This window comes from Saccoglossus kowalevskii, chromosome 21 (genome assembly GCF_978046115.1).
Source record: "Saccoglossus kowalevskii chromosome 21, keSacKowa6.1, whole genome shotgun sequence".
NCBI lineage: Eukaryota > Metazoa > Hemichordata > Enteropneusta > Harrimaniidae > Saccoglossus > Saccoglossus kowalevskii.
Genome location: NC_140661.1, coordinates 23,514,834 through 23,538,916, shown reverse-complemented (window position 1 = coordinate 23,538,916; position 24,083 = coordinate 23,514,834). Strand labels below are relative to the sequence as shown.

Here is a 24,083-nt window from a genome sequence, read left to right as displayed (position 1 = left end):
GTGTCTTTGTTCAGATACTAAGATTTGAACTATAATTCAGCCATGATTTTTCTCCAATCTCAGCGATACATGTACATTAACCTTTCAAGCACCATTGGAGGTCGACATTTTCAGTTCAGCAATTCAACAAACATGCAATTTTATTCTTTAGATTCATATCAAGCTTCATCATCAAGCTTCATCATCAACAGTATAAAATGTCAAGACTTATCGAACTATGATGTTTAATAATTCAACAACTATGCTTCGTCTTAGACATAATACACGATCTGTACTCAACAGGATACAACAACATCACTTCATTAGAAAAATAAAAACAATTTCTCATGGGAAATGTTCAAGTAAAAAATCAACACGAAGTCGTAAAATTTGAAATATGACCAGAAGAGACCCCCCCCCCCCCTAATCTTATTTATGCCAAAAGCGTGATCAATTTTCCTTTCATATGCCCTTCCTCATTGGTCATTTTAATTTTTCTCGGTGCCAGGAGCTTGGAATGAGTGTCCGGTGAGAGAAAAACAATAAGTTAAAAAATATGCCGAATATTTTCTAAGAATGTTTACCATTCTGTAGGTCGTCCAATCAGACAAGCAGTTGACAATCGATTGGCCTGGCAAATAAATTAGAAAGTCATATAGATATGAATACTTCTGTTGTCTTGATTAGTCATTTTGTGAAACTAGACTCCACTAACAGGAACAGGGCTGAGAGTACTGTATTTCCTCTATTAGAAGCACACCTCCAATAGAGGTACATGTACTGTATTTCCTCTATTAGAAGCACACCTCCAATAGAGGTACATGTACTGTATTTCCTCTATTAGAAGCACACCTCCAATAGAGGTACATGTACTGTATTTCCTCTATTAGAAGAACATCTCTAATACTTCTAGCACAAGTACAAGAAGGAAAAAAAAAAACTGAAAAGTCACGAAACTTACCTGCTACTTGTAATTTGGCTGACCTACTGACTATTGTTCCTAAATTATCTACTGTTGCAACACACTCGTAATTTCCCTCATCGGGTCGGTCATTTCGAGAATGAGTCACATTGTTTATTCTTAGTGCCCCACTGGGCAAAATCGTCCTCCTTGTGTCACCGAGTAAGTTTAAAAACAAACCGTCTTTTTTCCACTCCACTGTTGGCCTTGGATTGCCAAATGCCGAACAGTTCAAAATTGCTGGCTGTCCTTTTTGTATAACCATATCCACAGGCTCCAAAGTAAAATAAAATGGATTAAAGTTCCTATCATTTCCTGTAAAAAAAGAAAATAAGAACTGTTTAAACAAGGATCAAGATGTAGAACCTGTCCCACAGCTGAGATTTCAAAAAGAACAAATAGTTGTAAAAAGTGTCCCTCCCAGCGGAGAAATGAAACCGAGATCACACATAAAGACAGACTCGTACTGAATAAGAAACAAAATCTCAGGTGGCAAATTGTTTTAACAGATTTATTTCAGATGGTTCACAATTATTCTTGAAAACACAAATCAGACAAGCATGTGGATAAAACTGACATGACAGGTAGACTCGAAACTATGCTGGGCAGTTGACTGCATAGCCTGGTGACCTTCCGTTATTTGGCAGATCTTTTTAGCCCGCTCCATACTAGTCTGGAAATGATGCCAGATTTTGCCGTTATGATCAGTGGGTGACAGCGACGTTGATTGGTTGATACAGTGTGTTGCTAATCTGAATATTCTGATATCCTGTTCTCCACACACAGTGTATCAACTGAGATGCCAAAAAGATGAAATTGTGACTGCCCCTTTCTTTGTTGCATTGGAATAAATTTTCGTGGATAATATGCTTAATCGAGGCAACGTATGTTCGTTCGTATGACGATGGCCGAAAGACCAACAAAATAGTACAAAGGTAACCATGCTATAGACTACATAGATGACTTTTCGTCTGTAACTTGATTAGCATAACAACTATACATAGTCCATCATGATAGACGCAAAACCAAGAAAATATAGCGTGCATGGGTACTTTAGGTTGACTTTAAGCATGGATATGTCATCAATATTATATACAATTAAGAATAAAGTACAATAGCAAATGATTTATTTCTGGTCTTGTCTATATAAACTTGTACCTTGTAACTTTTGTAAGTCCATGTACACATTTAGACTCTACACCAATAATTCATGTAATCACATGAACTACTAATTAATCAAATACGATATATGCACAAAACACGCAAGGTAGCCTCAAACTCTTTGCAACATGTTTTAATTGAACAGTAATTAATAACTTGAATTTTGGTCATTTTAGCCTCACCTGAAAGTTTCTTAATTGTAATGACAAAACTTTACCATAGTCTGGTTTTAAAATTGGTCTTTTACTTGACTTCCTCTATTAGAAGTGTGTTTTAAAGTATAACTTGTATATAATTTATGTTTATACACTCTTCAAACAACAGATATGAGAAATATGTTGATGCCTCGGAGACGGAATACATGGCTGGACCTGTATACAATAATCAAAGCAAGCAACTTCTCAGTATATATACAATTTTAGCAACATGCCTTTAGCAATGCACAGGTCAATTATAGGTGTGTGGTTACAAACACACAGTAAACCATTGCAAGCTACCAAGGTTATTGAGTCAGAGAAACTAAGAAATGAATAGTTATAATGCATCTGTGTTGGTTTTGTGTAACAAACAGTTGCAAGCTTCACAAGATTCAATTATGCCTCAGGGTGGTGTATACCACCCAACGTTCTCCTTCTAAGCATTATGGTACACAAGATAAATCATACCAGCTGCCCCTGAATCTGATATCACAATAATTACTAAGCACTGCCTGATAAAGCCATATGTGCAAATGTTAACAAGCTCACCACTCTAAACCATACAATATAATAGGAGTACAGATGGTACAAAAACTTGTTTCATTTCGTTCACTTTGTTCAGAGCTAGATTTTTCCCCCAAGGATACTTTTTTTTCTGTTTTCTTTTATCAAATAGGAAGATTTTCATGAATAATTTTTTTTCTCATACTTTTTAATGTAGGACTGTTTTCCAAGCTTTTCTCAGCATAATCCCCCCCAAGAATTTCTAATGGTCAACCCTTAAAGTCAACTTTGAGACTCTTTTACATCAGATGTTATTTCATATCCATACCAACCCACATAACCTATTCAGATCATTTTTAATCCAGGATGATCTACAGACATAGCAAAGTAAGAAATCTCAACAAACAATTGGACATCCCATTGGTCCATGTCAGTCATCTGCAGCAAATATTTGGGGACAAGTCAATGGCTGGTTGTTTGTTTGTCTAAACTCAGTATCTGGTACAGTTATCAGATGGCATACTTTCCTCCTTTCCCTACATCCATTAAGACCAAATGATGCACTTTCAAGGGGGTTCTCCTCGTCTCAATTAAAATTCAGATCACATGCAGGAAATGGTGGAATGAACACAGATGGCGACTGGTAGTAATTAACCAGTCATAGCATGGAACTTTTTTTTTTTAAATCAGGAAATGTGGAAAGTTTATATACATAATTAAGGGCATTAGTAGAGATGGTAATGAGTAGAGGTAGGATTATAACAGAAAGGGGAGTGTTCTTCTATAATAATGGGGAAGAGGAAGCATACCACAGGGTTTAACACAATCCCTGGTTAGGATATACTGTAGAATACTTTATTTTCGCTTACAATTTATTTTCGCTGAAAGGATGATTCCGTGAAAATAAAATCCAGCGAATATACTTTTTTTCCTATATTTCAAATTAAACTCATCAAAAATCAGCGAAAATAAATTACATGTACAAAACGGACAAAAAGCCTTTTCAGCGAAAATTTATTCCAACGAAAATAAAGTATTCCACAGTATTCACTGACTCCCCAGAAGTGACACATGACATTTGCAAGAGATGGACAAACTACCATACTACTGTAAAATGTTTCATTTTCGTGACTTGAAGACGTTCATGGAATCGCAATTTTGTGAAAATCACTACGGCTCCATTACAGTACTTTGAACACAAATGTCACCAAATAAAAAGCAAAATGTTGACAAACACATAAAAGTAGGTTTATAAACAAACCTGGGTTGGTGCATTATAAAAATAAACACCCAAGTTCAATAACAGGAGCCATAAAACACTTGATTTGTGTATGTTGTATTCACATGGGAGATAAAAACCTTTTTAGCTGGAGGAAAGACTTCACAAACACACACACCATACACAATCTGAGCAACCCCAGACGTCAAATTGATTTCAACGGATTGAAGTAGACATTAAAGGCTGAAATTGTACAATAATAATCAATGTATTAAACACAGAAGTCGCAGGATGGGATAGTCTCCAAAGAAGAGTTAGAAACTCGAGAGACACAACACACTTTGACGAAACCAATGAGTCATCTTGTATTTCCAATTATGAACCATCCAGGAAAAAGGGTATATGACCCACAGAGATTAATCATGATATCACAATCCTGTATTGGGACAAGAGAACCAGTCCTAAGACAGGATACAGGTATATTTATGTCTGCCTTGAGTGGGAGGATGGGTGTGTGGGCGTAGTTCGACATAGATCAGCCAGAAATACAGGTTAGCAGTCGCATGAAGTGACGTAAAAGCAAGCCGCACAATTACTGAATGCATCATTGAACGCATCGCATAGATCTGAAGAACCTGAAATACTACTAAGAATAAAATAGTTATGGACATAGTGGCTAATGCTAATTGTTTTTCTTCCCAATAACATGGAGAAAATTATGAAAATTATTATTATAAAATTGTTTGATTCATATAGGGAATTGAAATCAGTTCGTAACAATGCTAAGCAATATACTTTCATAATGTTTTAATTTATCTTTCTGTGAAGGTGATGAGATTAAGGTTTAAAATTAGTCGTAGCCATTGTTGTGAAAGCGACGTTTGTTTTATGTGAATGTAATTGGTCAATGGCAAATGAATTTAGTGATACAACTACAACTGTATACATGTAAATGATAACATTTTGAATACGTTTGTGTACCTCCAGTTTGTTACCCCATCCCCCCCCCCCCTCGGATAAATAGAACTCTTAAGTACATTTTCAGAAAGATTGTGGAGAACACACAAAAACTTTGACCTGGTACAAAGAGCACTACGTGGCAGGTGTGGATGAATTACGAGCATGATAAATAGCTACTACGTAATATTTCCTCACAGAAAGCTTCACACATAATAAATTGGACAAAGTACACCAAATTACACTCACTGAGTGCAAGACCCAGACACCTAGTCTTGTTTTATTGAGTACATGTCACATGACGCTGCTGTGTGGTCCCTTTTGTTACTTTGTGTTAAAACCTGAACATGAATAATGCATCTTATAACTATTGAAAATTCGTAATTTAGTCGTTACACATTGCCATCCATGACACTGAATGTTTTTATATATGTATGTGTCTGGCTGACAATGTCTTAATGGATATATTTCTTTTTTAATCTTGCTGAGATTAGGGCCTGGTGTTTTTATGTACATCGGTATCTTTTAAATTAAATCATAGAGAAAGTTGGCAGAACTAGTGTTATGAAGAGTAAGTAAAGATAATTGAAGTGTAATAATACACATTGTAATATTAACCATGAAGAACCAACTTAATTTTCCAGCCACTCATGATTTACTGAAAAATACTTTATTTTCGCTTGGGAATTAATTTTTGCTGAAGGAATTCAGTGAAAATAAAATCCAGCGAATATACTTTACTTCTATATTTTACATTCAACTAGTCAGAAATCAATGAAAATAAATTTCATACAAAACACCAAAAAAGTCTCTTCAGCGAAAATTAATTCCAGCTAAAATAAAGTATTTTAAAGTATTGCAATTGTGTTGACTAGAGCCGTAATATTTGCCTCAGTTTTAATCTAAACAGGTCAATTGAAATAAAAAAAATTCTATGTTATATTAGTGTTCGATTCATTAGCTTCGAGAACGAGAATATCTGAAGATACACGAGGAATAATTCACAAGAAAACCAACGATTTATTCAATGCTCTAAATCATTCAACTTATGAAATTTTGCCAATTATTGTAGACCATTATTGTTTTGATGTTATTAATCTTTGTGGTTTGACGACTTAAGATCATTGCACAGAGACAAATTTTAAAATTTTAATGACCCCAGTGAAGTGTTCACTGAAGCAAATTTATGATTTTCCCTGAAATTGAATCAATTTACAGTAGATTATTTACAGCAACTACTGTGGAACAATTTATTTACACGAGTCAAAATCAGCCAGCAACTACTGTAGAATAATTTATTTACAGAGGCAAAATCAGCCAGCAACTAGGAGTCAAAATCAGCCAGCAACTACTGTAGAATAATTTATTTACACGAGTCAAAATCAGCCAGCAACTACTGTAGAATAATTTATTTAGAGTCAGAATCAGCCAGCAACTACGAGTCAAAATCAGCCAGCAACTACTGTAGAATAATTTATTTATGCTTACAACTTTTTGTAGAGAACTGAAGCTCAAATTGAGGCTTTCAACAAAAATATATTGAAGCTAAAATAAAGTCATCCACAGTATAACGATATACCATACACAGAAACAAAGTTATCCTTCCGAATAAACGATATTGACCTATAGACAATATGTACAGCATAGAACTTTAGATTACATGGCTACATTCCTGTCTAGCATCATTGTCAATTCTTACTTAATTTAAACAAGGCTCCAACTTGAAAACCAACAATGTATAGTTTGAGCAGACAACAAGCGTTAGCTTCCTGGAGACACAAAAGCCATAATTTGTGACCAATTACGTTGGTTAAACACTATTCATACTTAAATGGAGTTTTGATGCCACTAGCAATCTATACTCTTAACGCTGACAATGGCCCAGATAATGAAACCCACTCCCAGTGGTACACCAATTACATGACTTGTATTTCCTTCTGTCTGCTTATTTCACGAGTTCCTTACCCCTTCAGATACCTAAATTGGTGCTATCCAGTTCAATTTCATTTATTCCCACATAGCCTACTGTGGAAAAGAATCAGATCCTGTAATTCTAGTAAATCATTTAAATTTTCAAGATTTGATTATTCAAGAAAGGCATATCAATTTGTGGGACGAAATTTTGTGATAGTTGAAATGGTTCGTTATCAAAGAATACTGACTGCTACGTAATTTTGTGGCTTCCTAAACTCATTCGCAAGTGAGCTTAAGGAAGCCAAAGTGGTTTACAATATACAAAATTTGATTGAATCAAATCTTACATGTGAACAACTCAGAATGCATACCTCACTTGCTCTATTCATACATACTATTGTGAACTGGATTCATTAAAATACAACTTGTTTTGACCATAGCAAAAACTTCTGACTGGTATATCAGCGCCAATCTAGAAATTACATCGAACTGATAACACATGGCTTAACATGCATTTTATCCTAATGAAATGAAGCCTATAAAAACAGTGTACGATTGTCTTGAAAGCATCTTGCGGAAATGAATCTATATCCCTTTCAAAATGATGAAAATTTAGAGTGTTTTAAAGTGCGGTATTTGCTCCATTAGAAGCGCATCACTAACATAAAAACAGCATTCTCTGTATGCTCGATCAATTCTGACTCAATTTGTCTAAATACACAAGAATGTTATAGTATGCGATACCAATAGAACAAATACGACACATTGCAGCAGTGACTTTCATCATGTGTTTGGCTGTGCAATCAACAGAGTGCAATGTCATGGGATTAATTACCTTGTGCAAATTGAGAATCTCAACTAGTAATCCCTTTAAAGGTAAATTTAAAGGCCCCTAGTGTAAAGGGCTTCCCTGCAAAGCAGTAAAATGTTCAATTTACATATAGACACCATATTAGTACTTTGCTTACCATTATTATTCCAGCAAAATTGTTGGCTTAAAGTTTTTTTTATTTATTCAGCTTTTAGTAATTTTGAACCGAAAAGAAATAATTTTTCATTGCCCACAGGTCTTGGTAAAAATTGTTGAAAATAAATTAAAATATTTTGTATATACAAGTTTATATTGCGAAATGATGAAATTATCTCCAAAGTAGAGAATAAAATATTAGTTGCTTATTATTGTATTTGACAAGAACCAACCCCCATACTGTAATTTTTTAACTGTTTAAACAATGCATTCACATCTAATGTGCTATTCAATTCATTTGGAGTACCTCTCAAATAGAAGTAAATGGAAAGAAATATTTGTTTTGCTACAAAAACTCACACTGAACTCCAAGAATGAATGCTATTCTTTGTTAACGGACACAAAAGGTAAATGTAAGTGCACCTATTAAAACAAATGTAGTTGATGTAACACTAGTAGACAATCTCCCAAAGACAGGATTTAACTCACGACAGAAAACCAGCCCCTTATGCTAAAATTTGTTTTACTGATTTTTGGCTACCAAGAAAACATTTTGCGGCAACTGGCCAAATTCAACAATTTACAAGTCATATAATGTATTACTACAATAAACAAAAACACTAGAGCACCTGTTTTATTTCCATTTAAACACTCCTGTTGCAAGCCAGACTAACATGAATTATTGCCTCCATTCAAAGGCAATATCGATGGTGAAATATTTCAGAAATTGAAAGCCAGCTAGCAAGTCAGTTCGTTATTGTTAGTGAACAACTAAAATGGTGGTCTAGTAGCCATGGCTACCAAAATAGTGGCAACTTAGAAAACTGAAAACAGTCTGTTTGTTAAAAAACCAGGTCACTATTTATATATACATTAAATTTTTCTACAACTGATTTGAAAAAAGTATTGAATTCTAACGCAAACTTGTCATCACCAAGTCAACTGAAACACTATCAGCATGAACAGCCACTGACCTCTGCAGCTATGGTGCATTTATCAGAGGTTTGAACACAATACAGCCCCCCAGAACAGAACACAATCTTTCATATCAGGGTTATACACTGACAATCTCAAACAGTCTGCATTAGCAATCTGCCAGCTGACCCATTAACAATGATGACTTTGTCGATATGTCTTATTTCCATTTCAGCATCAATGATTTCCATTCTAATCAACATTACATCAACATTATTATCTGTGTCTGTTATTTTTCATGCAAATCCAATTTTATTCGGTTTTCTGGAGCTAGCTGACTATGTAATAAAACTAGTATTTATTTTGATTATTTAGGCATCACCAGTTTGCAAAGATCTGCAAATACGACCCCAGTTGTGTTACCATGGCAATAGTAATTACATTCAGATAGACAAGCAACTTTGACTGCATGATATTTTGCCTCTTGTCAAGTTTGTGCATGACAAAATATCTTTAAAACAAATCTAAGACAACACAATGTTATCTCCAACATCGTGAACTGCTGGAGTGGCCACAATATGTCAGTAGAAGTCAGGGGGGGAAACAGCAAGATTTTGTAATTGTAAACATTTCACTGAATTGTTTCTCTGGCAAAATGCACTACCATATCTTCTCTATAACTAGCACATACACTTAAATAGTTAAAATGAGTCTTGTGCTAGAGATCAAACATACATTAAACCAATTTCTGTGCAGTTCTATTAGATATATATTGCTAAAAGAGCAAATAGGGTACATATACAGCATATTTGCATATTTAATAGTTATTTCAGTGTATTAATATTTATTTTTAAATTCTTTGGACAATATCGCAGTAAAATGACCCAGAGTGCACAGGAAATATTATTGACAGACATAGGTCAGACACTTTAATTGTGCCTTTCTGCTCTCAAACATTGTTGAAATATTTCCTGAAGACTGTGAGAATGCTTAATTTATGATACTGCAAGACAGGAGGCTTAATTGATATTAGCTTTCAAGATGTATGAGCAGCTCGTCTGCTGATATAGCTCTACTGTGATGCGCATTTTGCAAGCAATCTGTACCACAGTATAAATTGAAGACATGAGTTTGATGTAGGAGATAATTATACTAACACATTAAACAAGAATACATGGCCCATCAAGGCTGCTACACAGCCCATACAGCCAGCTACATGGCCCATCAAGGCTGCTACACAGTCCATACAGCCAGCTACATGGCCCATCAAGGCTGCTACACAGTCCATACAGCCAGCTACATGGCCCATCAAGGCTGCTACACAGCCCATACAGCCAGCTACATGGCCCATCAAGGCTGCTACACAGCCCATACAGCCAGCTACATGGCCCATCAAGGCTGCTACACAGTCCATACAGCCAGCTACATGGCCCATCAAGGCTGCTACACAGCCCATACAGCCAGCTACAAGGCCCATCAAGGCTGCTACACAGCCCATACAGCCAGCTACATGGCCCATCAAGGCTGCTACACAGCCCATACAGCCAGCTACATGGCCCATCAAGGCTGCTACACAGCCCATACAGCCAGCTACATGGCCCATCAAGGCTGCTACACAGCCCATACAGCCAGCTACATGGCCCATCAAGGCTGCTACACAGCCCATACAGCCAGCTACATGGCCCATCAAGGCTGCTACACAGCCCATACAGCCAGCTACATGGCCCATCAAGGCTGCTACACAGCCCATACAGCCAGCTACATGGCCCATCAAGGCTGCTACACAGCCCATACAGCCAGCTACATGGCCCATCAAGGCTGCTACATGGCCCATCAAGGCTGCTACACAGCCCATACAGCCAGCTACAAGGCCCATCAAGGCTGCTACACAGCCCATACAGCCAGCTACATGGCCCATCAAGGCTGCTACACAGCCCATACAGCCAGCTACATGGCCCATCAAGGCTGCTACACAGCCCATACAGCCAGCTACATGGCCCATCAAGGCTGCTACACAGCCCATACAGCCAGCTACATGGCCCATCAAGGCTGCTACACAGTCCATACAGCCAGCTACATGGCCCATCAAGGCTGCTACACAGTCCATACAGCCAGCTACATGGCCCATCAAGGCTGCTACACAGTCCATACAGCCAGCTACATGGCCCATCAAGGCTGCTACACAGTCCATACAGCCAGCTACATGGCCCATCAAGGCTGCTACACAGTCCATACAGCCAGCTACATGGCCCATCAAGGCTGCTACACAGTCCATACAGCCAGCTACATGGCCCATCAAGGCTGCTACACAGTCTATACAGCCAGCTACATGGCCCATCAAGGCTGCTACACAGCCCATACAGCCAGCTACATGGCCCATCAAGGCTGCTACACAGTCTATACAGCCAGCTACATGGCCCATCAAGACTGCTACACAGTCTATACAGCCAGCTACATGGCCCATCAAGGCTGCTACACAGTCCATACAGCCAGCTACATGGCCCATCAAGGCTGCTACACAGTCTATACAGCCAGCTACATGGCCCATCAAGGCTGCTACACAGCCCATACAGCCAGCTACATGGCCCATCAAGGCTGCTACACAGTCTATACAGCCAGCTACATGGCCCATCAAGGCCGCTACACAGCCCATACAGCCAGCTACATGGCCCATCAAGGCTGCTACACAGCCCATACAGCCAGCTACATGGCCCATCAAGGCTGCTACACAGTCCATACAGCCAGCTACATGGCCCATCAAGGCTGCTACACAGTCCATACAGCCAGCTACATGGCCCATCAAGGCTGCTACACAGTCCATACAGCCAGCTACAGTACAGTTCTCGCAGAAGCTTTGGCTTTTGTGGCATCATTGTCGCCTACGCATGGCTTCATTGTCGCCTCAGCATCGCATCATTGTGGCATCAGCTTCGCGTCATTGAAAATTGAAGCTGTGTTCGCCTCGCTATTTTGTGGCATCATCGTGGCCTCAGCTTCGCAGTCTCATGGCATCAACATGGCATCAGCTTCAACTTATTGTGACATAAGTATGACCTCATTATTTGCATGCAGAAGGGCAGTAGACAAAAACATGTACAGAAGTTCGATATGTAATTGATTTGAAATTCAAGGCGAATAAAATAATATGATCAAGAGTATTTATGACATTTTAAAAAGATATCTTGTTTAATTATTTTAGTGTTGCGAGTATTGGGCACCAAAAACTTTGCGAAGTACATTACAATCGGCAAGGTGACGAGTTTCATATTGACTGGAAGGAAAATCGTGATAAATTCAAATCACACAATGCAATCGTCGTTCTGATACAACACAATTTGCTGAATACGAAGTGAAACTGTTCTTGTTATAAAATTTACCTTTTTTCGCTCATTTTATTTGCTGCTAGAAGAGCAGATTCAGATTCCTCATTTCGGTGGTATTTTTCTGTGTTTCGTTTAGTTTTAGCCGAGTCCTACCCCATGCCCGGACTACTAAAACATGCAACACACACGTACGCCGCCTGGTGCGTGGGCGTCGTCGCCAGTCATCTTGATACAAAGTTCCAAAACAAGTGCGTACAATTCCAACATATGATTGGATGGTTGTGGTGGCGTCAGTCTGGTAAAATTTGACAACCAATTCTCAAAATTGAGTCACGATCAGTGATCTGAGCTCGATCTATACGTACTTTAAAAGTATTCTCACAAACATATTTTCGAATGAAAACGAGCCACATGCCCTGTAAAAAATCGAATAGCACTTGACATGCAGAAATAATTTATTGGGCTTCAGAAAAAAAAAACGTGTCCATTTCGTGTGGCGTAAATATTTGGTCACCAGCCGATGAACAATTTGAAAATCATGATTCACACGGAAGTCCTTCGATACTGAAAATCATCGACCCCAGTGTGGTTTACCTTATTTCCCAACTTGCAAAACTGATTTGTATCTTAGCCCTGTTTTTTTTTCTTTTTCTTTCTTTTGAACTGAGGTAAAATCCCATCCATTTGTCAAAATATACCGATGTTTTCCAGTGAATAATTGCGAAGCCTGTCACAGCACAAAAAAAAACTTTGTGAATCGACGATGGAGATTGGATGGTACGACGACCCTTCAATTTGCGTTAAATATGTTTTGTTACAACATCATTGATTGGCTGAGAGTCACCTGATCGGAGCACGACCTGGGTCACAGAACCATGTTAGTCCGTATTATCACACCCACATTTTCAACCATTTTAGAGCGGAAGTTGCCAACAAATGTCGAAAACTCGTGAATTTTATAAATTCGAATAAAATAAAGCTAGCGATTCGTAAGACTGGTTAATAATATATCCCCCGATGCTTTTCGATTTTTTTATTTCAAGGTGAGAAATGGATACTAGTAGTTGAAGTTCCATCGATTTCAAGGCGACTATTTAACCGCGACAACTCTATGCTCTGTTGTAGTTTCGCGAGGTAAAACAAAAATACAATAAATAGTACTTGTTTAATTATTTGGTTTACAGCCCGCAAATTACGGGACATGATCCCCATGAATTGCGATAAATAAATGCTGATTGTGTTGAATGACGGACGTCGGGACCGTTTGGAGAAACAAATTACGGTCGGTAGACATTTCAAACAAATGAAATTATTAACGAAAGACGAGATTTTTCTAGGTATTTACGATCATACGGTCATACCAAATATATACAAAATTGACAAATACACAAAGAGGTGTAATAGTAGGTCATTTTTATTTTAGCCTTAGAAATATTTTCTTTCACTCAGTCCACGTCCATGCGTGGGAATTCTATTTAGCTTCATGGTCCTTCGGCTTGTCTTCTGCTTGGGGGGAAACAACAATAATTATACAAATCGTAAACTCAACACAATCAGGAAAAGAAACCCAGACAACCATGTTGTACTTCTGTTGAATACATTTTGTAGCAGTGGGTCACGTCGGAATATTGTCTAAAATAAAATACTGTGGAATACTTTATTTTCGCTGGAATTAATTTTCGCTGAAAAGGCTTTTTGGGCCTTTTGTGTGGAATTTATTTTCACTGATTTTTGATGAGTTGAATGTGAAATATAGAACAAAAAGTATATTTGCTGGATTTTATTTTCACGGAATCTTCCCTTCAGCGAAAATAGCGAAAATAAATTCCAAGCGAAAATAAAGTATTCTACAGTATTCAATCCCAGCCAAATCTAGGTCAAAGGGTCAGATTGCGTGCATATAATTATAGATAGTTAAAACAAAAAGTATTTGAACTTTTGACGGTTGTTCAACATCTATGCACGGTTACTAAACTAGTAACCGTGATCTATGAAAACCAGAAAATTTTTAGTAGTCCGAATTGTTGCACGGTCGAAAATAAAACGGAAATTGACCGGTCAAAAACGGAAGCGGTCAAGAGGTTTGGGGGAAATGAGTAGAGTACTTCTTTGTTTGATGAAGCGATGCTGATGCCACATTGTCGCCATAATGAGGCCACAATGAAGCGAAGCGATAACCGCCTAACTTTTTAATGTCGCGACATTGAAGCGATGCTGAAGCCATAACAATGCCATAATGATGCGATGCTGAAGCGAAGGTGAAGCTGAAGTGAAGCCAAAGCTTCCGCGAGAACTGTACTGTACATGGCCCATCAAGGCTGCTACATGGCCCATCAAGGCTGCTACATGGCCCATCAAGGCTGCTACACAGCCCATACAGCCAGCTACATGGCCCATCAAGGCTGCTACACAGCCCATACAGCCAGCTACATGGCCCATCAAGGCTGCTACACAGCCCATACAGCCAGCTACATGGCCCATCAAGGCTGCTACACAGTCTATACAGCCAGCTACATGGCCCATCAAGGCTGCTACACAGTCCATACAGCCAGCTACATGGCCCATCAAGGCTGCTACACAGTCCATACAGCCAGCTACATGGCCCATCAAGGCTGCTACACAGCCCATACAGCCAGCTACATGGCCCATCAAGGCTGCTACACAGTCCATACAGCCAGCTACATGGCCCATCAAGGCTGCTACACAGTCCATACAGCCAGCTACATGGCCCATCAAGGCTGCTACACAGTCCATACAGCCAGCTACATGGCCCATCAAGGCTGCTACACAGCCCACACAGCCAGCTACATGGCCCATCAAGGCTGCTACACAGTCCATACAGCCAGCTACATGGCCCATCAAGGCTGCTACACAGTCCATACAGCCAGCTACATGGCCCATCAAGGCTGCTACACAGCCCATACAGCCAGCTACATGGCCCATCAAGGCTGCTACACAGTCTATACAGCCAGCTACATGGCCCATCAAGGCTGCTACACAGCCCATACAGCCAGCTACATGGCCCATCAAGGCTGCTACACAGCCCATACAGCCAGCTACATGGCCCATCAAGGCTGCTACACAGCCCATACAGCCAGCTACATGGCCCATCAAGGCTGCTACACAGCCCACACAGCCAGCTACATGGCCCATCAAGGCTGCTACACAGTCCATACAGCCAGCTACATGGCCCATCAAGGCTGCTACACAGTCCATACAGCCAGCTACATGGCCCATCGAGGCAGCTGCACAGCCCATACAGCAGATACGACCAGAGGGTGCTTAAACTCGCTCAATCCAGTGTCATTTACACAATGTATATCATTTTGATTTTATCAATCAAGTTCCTAATTATTTCAGATTTAGATACAGTGATGTCAAAAGGAAATGCACATTTTTTTCTAAAAGATATTAATGAGTAAAAAGTTCTTGTGGGTAGCAGATGGACACCACTGAAAACTAAAATCATAAGACCACTAAATAATACAATTATGGTAATCTCTGGGTACCCCATTTGGGGTTAAAAATTGAGCAGATTGAAATTTGGCCAATTTATGTCTGCTTTGGGAATCGAGTCTTTGAAAAACAGCTGCAAGGCTTGAAGCCTGAAGCCACAAGGGGCAAGCAGAAGGTCAAAGCTTGCAGCAGCACTGCTTAAGCCATAACTGGAAAATCAGCATGAGTCATACACAGGAGAAGCAGGGAAAAATAAGATCTTGAATGTGATAAGGATCAAGTCCACATAAATAACGGATCAATACAATAATTTCTCATAACTCAGCCAAGCAGAAGGCAATCTGCAGGAAATTCACTTTGGATTCAATTATAAGACAGTAAATTACACATAAGGGAGAGGTGGAAGTTCAACCACAATGAAATCATGAACACAAGTACCTGTTTAAAGCCTGTGTTGCTGGAGAAATGGACAATGTGATACGTTTTATTTTAACAGCCACGTGTCCATACATTAACGCCTTTTGTGACTGTTAATAACCAAGAGGATAGTAATTTGAAGTACAACTCTGACAAAATGTTACACCAAATGAGTAAATAAAATGTAATACATCACTTAATCTATACTGATGACAGAATGCAAGTAGCTAGAATTTAACTTTTCCTTAACAAAACTGATGACTCCAGCTGTCATTTAGTTCTACATCTTACCTCAGTGAAAAGATTGTATTAATAAGAAAAAACTAAAAAAAGCAGGAACAGCGAGTTATTTATTAGTTATTTAGTTAGTTATTAATTATTACATGCGTACAACAATTCTCACAATGAATTTCCAGTAATATCACTAAATTTGAAACCACTGCCGCCCACAATACTGGTTCATTCGCAACACTAGCAATCTGAAACGTGCTCATTTTTTTTTTTTTCATACCACAATGGGAATTATTATTGTAACGTATAATAACTTTTATAAATCACTATGTCCCACAGGTTAAACCCCGTAACGCAATAACTCAAGAGTATGACACCAATCATAATTGGACACTATATTAATGATTGAAATGATTGATATAGAGGCCTGCCACTTCATGGCTAGCTCAAGGGAGTTAGTTTGCTAGGTGTAATTTTAAAAGTAATTTTCCAATCCAGTACACAGTGTAATACAAAGTTACATTAAGTTAGTTTTGCATATTTACTGAAATAGAGGTCAAATGATTATTGTTATTGTTATTTTACCGATAAACCATGAAAGAAAATCACAAGTAAAAATTTAGGACCGGTTGATAACAAAATATGAAATAAGAAATATCTTAACATTTATGATTTGAGGGTGTTCATAGGAAAGTATTTTTGCTTCATAGTCTTATAGAACTCAGAGAAACAAAGCTGCAGAATTTTGCAATTGGAAGAAAATTTCATAAAAATTATAGTAAGACAATTACCGGTAGTAAATAAAATTCAATTTGGACTGGAATGAAAGAACTTTCTTATATATAATCACTGAAATACAAATACAGACATCACCAATGTTTATCTACGATTTCTAGCTACTCTTTGTTTGGTAGTCTAGCTTTATCGCTTGCTGCGCAATGACCTTCGCCAATCAATGTCTGCAAATTCACTAGTTACGTGTCTGAAAAAAGACAATATTGTATGTTAATAATAATCATTTCACAACTGACCAAAAAATTCCTGTTCTATAGTGGAAAAGAAACCCGTACACTGAAAACTTTTCAGCAGCACATGTGAAACTTTTTTCGAATACCACGTCAAAAAGCATTTCTCCAGCGTAAACATCTTTGTAGTTGACTTCAAAGTCGCACTATTCAAATGACACACCGTTGAAATGTCTGACACAGTTATGCGATTCTATACAATTTCACTCAACTATAACAATATGGTAGAAGACTTCCAAGGTCAATTCCTGAAGGGAAAGGAAGACGTAAAACATGGGTAATGTACATGTACAATCTTTACCAGAAGAATTGGCTCAAATAGACTGTAAAAGTAAATGGCTAAAAAGACACAATTATATTTCTGGTAGCTGTCTTCACAAAAACTCAAACTAAAGAATAACATTACGTAATATGCTACAGTAATGTTAAAATGGTTATTTGATTAATATTACATTTTAAAGCTGGGTGACAGTTCTGGACATTTTATTTGCCATAACTTTCTCTGCTGACAGTGCCAACTGTAGTATATTTCAACACAGAAAACATATTTGTCGTTCGGGACCATCTTGCTTCCATAATAGCATTTCAATGCACACTATACATTTCAGTTCACAAAACATACGACATCAGATATGAACATAGCCAGCAAATATGGTAAGCATAAAACATCAAAACAGACAAGAAACACAGCATACGATAACCACAAACTCATCAAGGCTGTTGCTAAGCAACCTTTCCATTCTATAAAACAGTAGTGTAAGGCACATCAAAGATAGCATTAACAGAGGGCCTTTACACCATCTGTTACATATCCCATACTAGCCTATAATTGAGTTAAAAGAAAACAACTTCCAACACTGAGAAAACAAAAACACACATAGGATTTTGTCAATACAACTAGTCAGTCTACTCTATAGCTATTCTTCCATCTATTACACAGCAATCCTATTCACTGGAGGGGAATGTTGTTTCCACATATCAATACACAGATTCTAGTTTTAACATAATGCTATTGATTTCAGATCAAAGTGCCAAGTAGTGTAATAAAGTCCGGATGTCACTTCGAATTATTATCTTCTATCCACAGGAGTGGAATAAAGAATACATTTATCTGCATTTGAAACCATATTTGCTCTATTAGAAGCGCAGCCTTCAATTTATTTAAAATCATTTAATTAAATCTTTGAGAGTGAAATAAAGAATACATTTATCTGCATTTGAAACAATACTTGCTCTATTAAAAGCGCAGCCTTTAATTTATTTAAAATCATTTAATTAAATCTTTGAGAGTGGAATAAAGAATACATTTATCTGCATTTCAAACCATATTTGCTCTATTAGAAGCGCAGCTTTCAGTCTGTTTAAAATCATTTAATTATATCCTTGAGAGCCATATTTTTTTTCATAATTCAGGCATCATATATTTTTTTTTTTTTTAATTTGTTAATTTTGCCCCAGCTAGACATAATTAGATATATGTCTCACCAAAACGTATGCCCATTTGGACAACTATACCGGTACCGGTTCTCAGGTATAGGGTGTCAGATTAGACAAGAAACTTTAAAAACTTAAGTGTTGATATATTCACCAACATTGTCATGTGAGATAACCTTTCCTTTACTACAAGGGCTAGAGTTTATCAGCATATAAACCAAAGAGGTGTGAAATAAAACTATCAAATCCAATGTTACTACGGTAACACGCAATGATATAAAGATAAATGGGACAAAAGTCAATGGAACAAATAAAGGCTTGTCAAAGTGCACTGAAATGGAATCTCAGTGAAGCTTTTAAAACAGAAGCCGCCTAATAATTTGTAAATTAGGAGGGGGAAGGGCATCGCTCCTCCTAAACTTCATTTGTTCACAGCATGCTTATTGACATTAATTTTTCCCTGGGTAGATACACTAACCACTACACACCAGGTTAGGAGAATTGGTCATGGCTATACAAGAACTGGTGTTAATAGTAGACAAACTCACTTTTCGAAACTGATGAAAAATAGTTGTTTCTGCCTACATTAGTGATGAATGCAGTTATCAACTGGTCCACAAGTGGTGCCCGGTTAACACTGGGATATTTGCCAAATAGTCCAGAACATCAAACAAAGTTGCTAAACCAGTACTGCACAGTTAATATTTGTACTCTTACTCAAAAGGTCATCAGGAGAGGCAATAATGACGTTCAGCGTCCGGAACTGTCATCTGCCACAAATAACTTGCAATAATCGATATGCTGGTGAGCAACGATAATTCCATACTCAGCAGATCTTTATGAACAATCCAGATAGAATTTGTCACTACCAAAACTATGACATGCACAGTGACAACAAGCTTGGCTTGGCCCAGACACCTTATCTGAGAAATACATCAAAGGATTGGAAAAAGAACAAGATAAGTTGTATCAACAAAAGAGTGCAGCTGTGTACCTATAGAGGCGTTTACTTTACATATAATATGAATTACTGTCATCATCACCATCAACTGGTAAATAAATCATCCACTTAACCGATATCTGTGTTTATCAAAGCATTGCACAACAGCAGGGGAAAACACTAACAAGTTTGCTTTAAAGGGCTGTGGTCATCCCCATGCGTCTTATTCAATATGGGTCCCATGCAACGAACACAAGTGTAATATGCATTGTTTACACAAATTACTCAAGAATGTGATGCAGTGCAAACCACTTTAAGACAGACCAGGAGAAGAAGTTAGGAGAAAACTTTCAGAATGGTTGTATTAAAGCGGGGAAGTCATCACCTGCGCATGCGTCAGATGGCCATAGCGCGTCATCGTTTACAAAGAAGCGTCTACCTATGAGCCTTTGCATTTTCAGCATGTGTTGTTATCGTCGTTTGGGACTCAATTCTCGCACGCGCATGCTCGTGCGCAGGTGGCGACCCTCTCGCTTTAACATCAGGGGTTCAGTTAGTTTTCTTTTATTACCCTTGCACACATATTCAAACATCAAAAACTCCTGGGGTATGTACTGTTGGCCAGCTTCACAAGAACCCAGTGAAGTAAAGCAGATTAATTGAGTTGAAGCTAGGCACTTATTACAGCGGTCTTGGATTCTAGGCTATGGCCGCAAGACTCATAAGAAATCTGTGGGAAAAATTAGAGTGTGGAGCGCCTGGAACGAGCTCAGTGTGTGGCATGAAGGGAGAAGATTAGTCCTAAATCATAAGCTCTGACACATTTATAGGGGATATCAAACTGAACAGCCTTCTGTAAGTCAACAGACATGTGCAGTGATGATGGTAAAACCACTCAAGGCAACATGTAAAGCTGAGACCTTTGAAAATTTGGTTTTATTTTACAAGGCAGTAAAAACTATATTTTACTATATGGATGGTCATTTCATCACTTCCTACACTGTAGTTACAGTCAATAAAGATATTGATACAGCTGATGAATATTTCATGCATATGATGCCATTGGGCAAGTGGAAAGTAACTGATGATTTCTCATATTCAGATAAAAAAATGGTGATGTGTATTAGTCGGAAACGAAATTTTTTTTATTAAACTGCAACTGATGCATGGAAAGGAACACCTTAAAACTTTGCCACAACAAAAGATTATCCGAGCTAGAACATTGACTGCAATCAACATTCAGCTTCATATAATGTTCATTTTAAACCGATACATCAAACACATACAACATGTACATGCAACTTTGGGTGGTACACAAAATTCTAATATGATTGGTTTACCGAATGTGCGAATGTATGACTCACAAGTTGTGGTCAAAACCATTATGTACCGGGGTAAATGCTTTCCTTTTGAAACTAGTTAGTGCTAAGTTGCAGATCAGTTTACCCATGGACATACTGTATAATACTTTATTTTCGCTTGGAATTTATTTTCGCTATTTTCGCTGAAGGGATGATTCCGTGAAAAAAAAATCCAGCGAATATACTTTTTTCCTATATTTCACATTAAACTCATGAAAAATCAGTGAAAATAAATTCCAAGCAAAACTCCTAAAAAGCCTTTTCAGCGAAAATTAATTCCAGCGAAAATAAAGTATTCCACTGTATTACATCCTAAGACAAACACCTAATGATCCATTCTTGGTTCCAAATCTTGAATGTAATAATAAACAGGAAGTGAGGAAGATTGCCCAAAGTGCAGACAAGGTAAAAACCATCTTGGCTGAAATTAGTCTTTAGGGGAGATAAATAAACATTGGCAGCCATAAAGTGAAATGGCTAACAAAATATTTACACTAGAAAATAGGATATGCTGTCTTGAAAGGGGAAGAGAGAAGAAAAACAGCTTTCATGTAATTTGGATCAAATAAACAAACTCCAGCAAGTTTTTTGTTGGTGGTTTATGTCACCTTGTCAGTTTTAGCTTGTTGGTTTAATGATGTGATGTCAGTTGTTTTTTTCTCAGTTATCATGTTCTCACTAGAAAAATTTTGCACCAGGTAATTAAAAACGGCAATGTACTTACAAATGCAAGTGCAAGTGTACTTTGCAAATGATCGTCAGTGTTGCTTTGGCCATTTTTGAATGCTTTATGCTCGCAAAACATGTTCTCATGAGCTGATACTGACATCTCGTGTTGGCGTAACATGCTCACATTGTTTTCCTCATGTCACGTTGGCATAAAAGCGACACGCACAAGAAACAAGTAAACAAGCCCAGTTGTCAGACAAGTATGATGCTTTTATGGAGTACACTTGGTATACCTGTAACCACTCAGAAATTAGTGGCAGTGACCCCTCTCCTTGACTTTCTTTAAGTTCACTAAAGCTGACTTGTGTTGAAAATAAGCTACTTTGAGGCAGCAACGCATGGAGAAAGGCAAAGTTTGCTAATTTATGATGGTATCACACGTGCAAAGTGGTCAGGCATTGTCATGGTGGGGGTACTGCACAGTGAGCATAACCTGGTTTTTTTTTTTACTCGTGGTGTATAATACATGAATTCTATATATATCCTGTAGTGTTCCCTTGTGCAAAATAACTTGATTTTGATGGGGATACAGAGTTAAACACTCAACAAGGGAAAGTTTTTCTGACATTGCGATACATCTCTAAAGATAACTTTAAAAAATTTAACAAGGGTAAAACAGGAGGGCAGGGTGTCATGCAGTAAAACTGAAAAGTAAACAGAACTTTTCATCAAACCTGGGAATAAAAGAGCATTTGTGAAAGTACACTCAAGTTTTGTAATTACCTTGGGCCCTGCTGAGAGACATTGGAAATCATTTGCAGAAAGGTTATAAATGGACTGTATTGGAGTTTTAGCTACCATGTCATTTGAAATAGTTGAAGCATTACAAAAATTACAGTGCTTCATGTTCAATATGGTTCCATGCTACATATACATGAAAAATACATTGGTTATTTACACATAATCCAAACCTATGTTACGCAATGACTAGGCAATTTATTTCAGGTATACATTATTAATTTAAGATGCGGCAAACTCAGCAAAAGTCTCTTCTTACATTAATTCGGTTGATTTATGCTTTGAAAAAAATTCACTAAAATTACATGTAGCTATTTTGAAATAAGCAATTCAGGTAAAAATATAAACAAAAATAACAGGAGAGGCAAGACTCATTTTACTAATGTAGTCCTTTCTGCAAAAGGAGAGTTAAAAACAAAAATGCCTGTAGAAATATAAAACTTGTTAATAAATTCAACACGTGCCTTATTGAAAACTATATGCCTGACCTATTATGTTTAATGTAGTAATGGTGGCAAATCTTGAGTAAATAGACCTAGTTTCTTCATTTGCCAAATGACATTTCATGCACAGATGGCAAAAGTGGGCAAGGCAGACATCTCAAGATTAACACACAGAAATCCATTATCCAAAATCTCATTAAAATAAATTACATCTGAAAAATAATTGCTGCCTCAATATGTTAAGTCTTGCACTCGAAACAGCATTAAATTCAGTATAGTGTTTCAAGATCCCTAACCCTAAATAAGATCCAGCAAAGGGAATACAATTTTGTAAATAAAGTGAGTTATTCACAGGCAAGACAAATTCTCAACCAAGCTAGAAATTCACATTTTGCAAGCCCGAATGGACCTGAATAATTCTGATGAAGACATGCAGGTCACTCAGTAAATTATAATGCAGTCTCAGGTTTTATCATTACTAATGTACATATTGATTTTATGTATCCTTTGCTCTGGTTCACTGCAGCACTTAAGTGATACAAGAAATCAAACAGCTTGTATTAACTGTGAACCGCATAAATACAAAAAATTTGGAATTGTGACTGCTACAAAAATATATCCTGAGTAATCAATCAGTACTCTAGGACAAGAACGGGAGGGGGTTGGGGTGCCACATCCTATCCTGACAGCCCAGTAACCAGTATCATCTGAGAGTTCAACGAAGGGTTCGAGCATATCAAATACTTAAGCTGCGCTAGCGCCCCTAGACTAGCTAGTCAGTAAACTAATTCCACAAGGCTTGGCAATTATTTACTAGCCTCAGGCATTCATATGTCAAATCTGAGAAACAGTTCAAAACTCCAGTAAGTAAGTCTGAAGTTAGAGAGTAAAGTTCTATTGCATATACAATGAAGACTCAATATTCGTACATTCTGTAAGAATCCCATGCATTTATGTGAAGATCCTGGCAAAATAATTCACATGAAAGTATACCACACTATTAAAAGGACTGTTATGAATATAAAATGTTGAAATAAAAATAATATGCAAGTAGATGCGAGTTTGCTATACTTAAAATATCATCTGAACATTGTTTGGGTCAAGCTTATTGAAGATGCTCTAATAGAGCAAATACAGTACGTTAATTTTTATTATGGATATCGTATCAGACACTGTTTAGAACTGATATTTTTTTTTGGGGGGGGGGGGTCG

The 24,083-nt window shown here is 37.6% G+C and overlaps 1 protein-coding gene across 9 annotated transcripts in view; it reads right to left on the bottom strand.

The window, feature by feature from the left end:
* NEO1 (neogenin homolog 1) overlaps positions 1-24,083 on the bottom strand; it is a 102,063-nt gene that overhangs the window by 57,342 nt on the left and 20,638 nt on the right. For all 9 annotated transcript variants that reach the window (XM_085494766.1, XM_085494771.1, XM_085494767.1 and 6 more), the window contains 1 exon segment: positions 941-1,255. In XM_085494766.1, the coding sequence (XP_085350892.1) occupies positions 941-1,255 (315 nt within the window).